The sequence below is a fragment of the Megalobrama amblycephala genome, linkage group LG13 (genome assembly GCF_018812025.1).
Source record: "Megalobrama amblycephala isolate DHTTF-2021 linkage group LG13, ASM1881202v1, whole genome shotgun sequence".
In the NCBI taxonomy this organism is placed as follows: Eukaryota; Metazoa; Chordata; class Actinopteri; order Cypriniformes; family Xenocyprididae; genus Megalobrama; species Megalobrama amblycephala.
Window position 1 is genome coordinate 22,954,251 of NC_063056.1, and position 5,331 is coordinate 22,959,581.

At 38.2% G+C, this 5,331-nt stretch overlaps 1 protein-coding gene and 2 non-coding genes across 4 annotated transcripts; all 3 read left to right on the forward strand.

Moving 5' to 3' along the window:
* The first annotated feature begins 155 nt into the window (after nt 1-155).
* Nucleotides 156-1,929, forward strand: mettl6 (methyltransferase 6, methylcytidine). Of its 2 annotated transcripts, XM_048153950.1 has the most exons (6): nt 156-361; nt 470-774; nt 848-982; nt 1,129-1,299; nt 1,418-1,559; nt 1,655-1,929. In XM_048153950.1, the coding sequence occupies exons 2-6, from the start codon at nt 529-531 to the stop codon at nt 1,798-1,800; spliced, it is 840 nt and encodes a 279-aa protein (XP_048009907.1). In that variant the 5' UTR covers nt 156-361; nt 470-528; the 3' UTR covers nt 1,801-1,929. The 2 variants fall into 2 exon arrangements, with proteins under 2 accessions (XP_048009907.1, XP_048009905.1); XM_048153948.1 differs by having other exon boundaries at nt 157-774.
* A 411-nt stretch (nt 1,930-2,340) lies between these two features.
* Nucleotides 2,341-2,412, forward strand: trnae-cuc. Its single transcript has one exon. It is a non-coding gene; the product is annotated as a tRNA-Glu (tRNA).
* Nucleotides 2,413-3,289: 877 nt separating this feature from the next.
* On the forward strand, nt 3,290-3,371 carry trnas-aga. The gene has a single exon. It is a non-coding gene; the product is annotated as a tRNA-Ser (tRNA).
* The last annotated feature ends 1,960 nt before the right edge of the window (nt 3,372-5,331 follow it).

Sequence of the window (5,331 nt, forward strand, 5' to 3'; positions counted from 1 at the left end):
AGTATAGTGTTATTTAAGTATAGTGTTTTTTTTTTTAATGAAACTATTAAAAACTGCAAGATTTACGATATTGATGACCGTTAAAACGCGGGTTTTAGGGTCCATTTTCACAAGATTGGCTAAAAGGTCAACAAGGTCGTTGTGCGCGTCTCATCCAGTCCAGTAGGTGGCGGTGACGGTCTTGATCATGATCCTTCATCACCGCCGGAGCATTTGCGCGAGTAAGAGAGATGTCTCTAGTCTAGTAGATGACAGCATTCGTCGTTTTCAATCCGTGAACTTTAGTTTTACGTAGATAAACATACCAATATTTTTACTCTAATCATTTAGCTCGCTAAATGTATCGGTAATTAAAGTACATGTAAGTATTTGAAACTAGTTAACTTTGTGTGCGTTTTTTTTTTTATTGAGATGGCTGCGTATAACTTTTTTATTAACGTGCTGTGACTTTTATGGTATAACTTCACAGCGTCCGATTTTAAGTCGTTGCCTCGGTTTTAATGATAAAGATCAGGAGCTCAAACGATCATGTCAGTGACAGGTGAGTTAGACTCGCGCCATCAGTCCACTGATCTGACTGAAAGGACACTGACACCAGAAGAGATGGAGAAACTCAGAAATGACCGGGTTTTTGTGTCAGACTTCAAGCAGCAGAAACTCGAAACGGATGCTCAGAAAAACTGGGACTTATTTTATAAAAGAAACACGACGAACTTTTTCAAAGACAGACACTGGACCACCAGAGAGTTTGATGAACTGAAAAACTGCAGAGAGGTAAAAGATTTCGCACGCATTGGTGTAACATGTTTGAGTTTGTACGGATGATTGTAACTTTCTATTCTTTCAGTCTGAGGGACAGAAGCTGGTGTTGTTGGAGGCTGGCTGTGGGGTTGGAAACTGCATTTTCCCCCTTCTAGAAGAGGATCTCAATATCTTCATCTATGCCTGTGACTTCTCTCCACGAGCTGTTGAGTTTGTGAAGGTAAAAGAGGCGGAATTGCGTTTCCTTTCACTTTAAAACCCATATCTGGTAACTTTTTCCAACCTTATAATGTCACGCATTCATATGCTAATTAATTATGTTGTGTGTACTCTGTCTTTATTGATGATTATTCATTATTATTGCAGCAAAATGCCTTGTATTGCACCGAGCGATGCCTTGCGTTTCAGTGTGACCTCACTAAGGATGATCTTCAGGCTACCATACAAGTGGAAACAGTGGATGTAGCCACATTGATATTTGTTTTGTCTGCTATTCATCCTGAAAAGATGCAGAAAGCCCTGGAACAGATTTTTAAGGTACTGTTGTTCACATTTTGGAAGACTGGAACTCTATCACAATGCATCAATGTGTCTTATAACTGATGGTGATATTTCATAATCATTCATAATTTCTGCTTCCTAAACAAACTCACAGGTATTAAGACCAGGAGGTATTGTCCTCTTCAGGGACTATGGACTGTATGATCATGCCATGTTGAGGTTTAAGTCAGGCAATAAGCTGGGGGAGAATTTCTACGTAAGACAGGACGGGACCCGTTCCTTTTTCTTCTCAAGAGGTCAGTGTAGACTTTGATTTTGATTATCTGTATTACTGCATTGATGTTAACGTGTTGTTTTCTTTTTTTCTTTCTTCCATCTGTTCTTCTCATAGAGCACTTGGCTGGTTTGTTCCAACAGGCAGGATTTGAGACTCTTGTGAACGAGTATGTGTTGAGAGAAACGGTGAATAAAAAAGAGGGTCTGTGTGTTCCCCGAGTGTTCCTGCAGAGTAAATTTCGCAAACCCGTTCCCTCATAATGATCAGCATAAATAAGCCACATTTTTGTACATTTTTTTCCAAAGTCTTGTGTATTAATTTATTGACTTTCTGCAGCAAATGTTTTTTACTATCTCATAATGAAATAAAATCTTCAAATTGTTCAGTTATTTGGATTTCTTAATTTAAGACTTGGGTATAGTCAAGTCACCTTTGTACAATATAGATTGTTTTAAAGCAGCTTCACAGAAATAAACATGAAAATAACAGTATCGATGCAAACGGAGTTCAATTTAGCTGTAAAGCAGCTCTAAAAAGAAAATGATGTTATTCTGCTGGGGTCCGCTCAGTGTTTTTTCAGTTCCATTCAGTAACTTTGTAAAGATCATCAAATATGAAATGAATTCAATTCAACTAAAAGCAGCGCTGTACAAAACAGTGATGTCATCGTTCGGTTGTCATCCGATAGTGTCAGTACAGTCAGATCAATAATATTGATGGATATTATATGTATTATTGTGTAATATACAAAGATAGTGTATGGTGTGCTGGACAAACTTTGCAAATGTGTCTTCATGAAGTCCCTGGTGGTCTAGTGGTTAGGATTCGGCGCTCTCACCGCCGCGGCCCGGGTTCGATTCCCGGTCAGGGAACGATAACTTTTGCACTTGCGAATACTTTTAATAAAATAAATAAAAGTCATATAATTTCAACATCACCACAATTGTGCTTCCTTCAAGTGGAAAGTTCCTACATGCCGCATCTAAAGTCGCGATTAAGTACTTGTCGCGTTCAAGTAACGTTACTTTGTTGTCGGAAAGAACATGACTCATGGAGGGCACCGAGTATATTCTTGCCTATTTTGGGGGGCAATCGGATCTATGCTCTACTTTTACGAAAATACAAGGCAGTGTTGGTGTTGTGGGGAAAAAACTAATGAAGAACAGGCTACACTCACAGCAGCGACCGCTCTCTCCTCCGCCATGTTTAAAGATGGGTACAATAATGTTTAGTACTAGCGTTTTCACACTAAAACAAGCCTTTTTAATAGATAAATATAATGTACTTATTTGCATAATAAAGGACCTTATGGTAAGGTTCAGGTCTGCAAAGATTTCAGGAGGGAAAATCATTTCATCAGCAGCCAGGAGGGGGCAGCATTGATTAGGCAGTTTGTTCTTTATCACAGATATTCTTACTGCCTCACGAGTCCTTTAGCCCTTGTTTTTGTACAGCATTAGCATGTCGATCAATGATTTTTTGGTCATCATGACGACACCCTCTTACAGACAGCTTTATTAAATGTTGGACTGATAAAGAAACACTTCAACACAAAGGGTTCAACAACGCAACATGCCACCTTTTTGTGCAAACCCCGTTTTCTCCCCCAGTCAACCACGGTCATTGTGTTAGAAAACTAAAATGGGTACAAGAAACACGTTGGAACATGTAGCACGCGTTTCCACACTAAAACTTCTAAACAGATAAAGATAATGTACTCTTTTCCTCAGCACCGCAAAAAAGTATCAAGTTGTCGTGGCCGAGTGGTTAAGGCGATGGACTAGAAATCCATTGGGGTCTCCCCGCGCAGGTTCGAATCCTGCCGACAACGTTACGTTTTCGGTTCTACTAGCACCAACCACCAAACCGGAAGCGTCATGTCCGCATGGAGAACAGCAATAGTTTTAGTTTTATTTCATTTTTGTAAGCATTTCGTGAAGTAATTCAGTAATGACAGATTTACTTACATTTGATTTATTTGACTATAATTATGTAACAGGAATTATGTAATTTATGACTATAATCTGTAACAGGAACTGTCTTTTTTTTTTTTGAAGGGCCTGCAACTGCTTAAAGGTGCTACAGAAGATGTTTCGTTTTATACATTTTTGCAATATTACTTGAAACTGTCTTTACTAACTGAAAAAGACTATTTATTAGGTGCACTGAAAGGAATAATATTAATATACATCACCTGTGCACGAGGTAGGGCCTTAAAAACATCAGCCAATCGTTTACCCTCTGGCTTGTCAATCACTGCCATTACGTTCCTTGTGAGAGACGTGCGCGGCTGCGACATAATGAATCCACTAACACGACACAGCAAATGCCGGTGGTAAACAAACACTCGTGTTCCAATACTCGTGCATGAGTTTTGGGAGGCGTTCCCTCGAAATGAGCTGTGAAGGAGGGGGTTGTTCTTACGCATGCGCTCATTTAAAAAACTCAGTAACAGTCTTTGGTTTCTCAGTCGACGAAAAGATCCTCTGTAGCACCTTTAAGTAACCTAGTCTTGACCTAGTCTTGACTAGTGTACTTATGTTTGACGATCACGAGTGGGACTACAAACGTCCTACAAACGTATCTACAAAAATATCAGGAGGGAACATCATTTCATCAGGATGGGGCAGATGTTTTACTTAAAGGATTAGTTCACTTTCAAATTAAAATTTCATGATAATTTACTCACCCACATGTCATCCAAGATGTTTATGTCTTTCTTTCTTCAGTAGAAAAGAAATTAAGGTTTTTGATGAAAACATTCCAGGATTTTTCTCCATATAGTGGAACCCGGGCTCCATTAAAGTCCACTATATGGAGAAAAATCCTGGAATGTTTTCATCAAAAACCTTAATTTCTTGACATGGGGGTGAGTAAATTATCATGAAATTTTAATTTGAAAATGAACTAATCCTTTAACATCTATGTGGTGTTTTATGTGTGTCACATAACCCCTGATTGGTAAAACATGTAAATCTATGTGAGTTGTCGGACAGCTAAACTATTCCTAACGATTGTCACAAGTCCTAACACACTCTAAATAAGTCCTAACAAATTACAAATAATTCCTAACACAAGTCCTAACAATCCTAACACTTTGATATCACCGTTTTGTCACGTCAAAATCAAACTTGAAATGGCCTGAAAACACGTTGACTGGTTTTTAGTGAGCAAATGTATAGTTTAAATTGTTGCTGCCAATAGTTGTTATTTTGAAATATGTAAAAAAACAAACAAAAACAAAAAACACAAACTTTATGAAATACGTAGTGTAAAAATAGAAAATAGAGTTTGTATTTGGTCTCTATCATGTAATGTTTATTTAGCCAGGAAAATTAACCTCAACAGGGACATAAATTTACATTTGATATTTAAATAAAAAAATGGACTTTGCCTCATTTTAAAACACCACCGCACATCACTGGCAAAACTATCAGGAGGGGGCAGCATTGATCCGTGTATCCCACTGTAGCAGATGAGGCATTTTTAGACTGCCCCACATCCTTTCACAGCATCAGCATGTCAGTTAATGATGTCTGTTGAAGTCCTCATGTCGACCTCTTACAGATATGTTTTATTAAAAGTTTAGACGGGCTGTTAAAGAAACACTTTTGTTTTCCTGTTTTCCCTGTTCACTCCTAGTTCGCCACAGTCATTGTGTTAGATAATGGCTACAAGAGAACACGCTGGAAAATTTTTAGTAAATATATTAATTTGCTTCGCAGTTTATGTGACTTTTTTTCCCCGATTTGTAAAACAGTGACCGACTGCATCAATGTTCTTACGTATGA

Coding starts and splice junctions, on each gene's coding strand:
- mettl6 (XM_048153950.1), top strand. CDS start 529: ATGTCAGTGACAGGTGAGTTAGACTCGCGCCATCAGTCCACTGATCTG. Junction 775..847: donor AACTGAAAAACTGCAGAGAG/GTAAAAGATTTC, acceptor CTATTCTTTCAG/TCTGAGGGACAGAAGCTGGT. Junction 1,300..1,417: donor CCCTGGAACAGATTTTTAAG/GTACTGTTGTTC, acceptor ACAAACTCACAG/GTATTAAGACCAGGAGGTAT.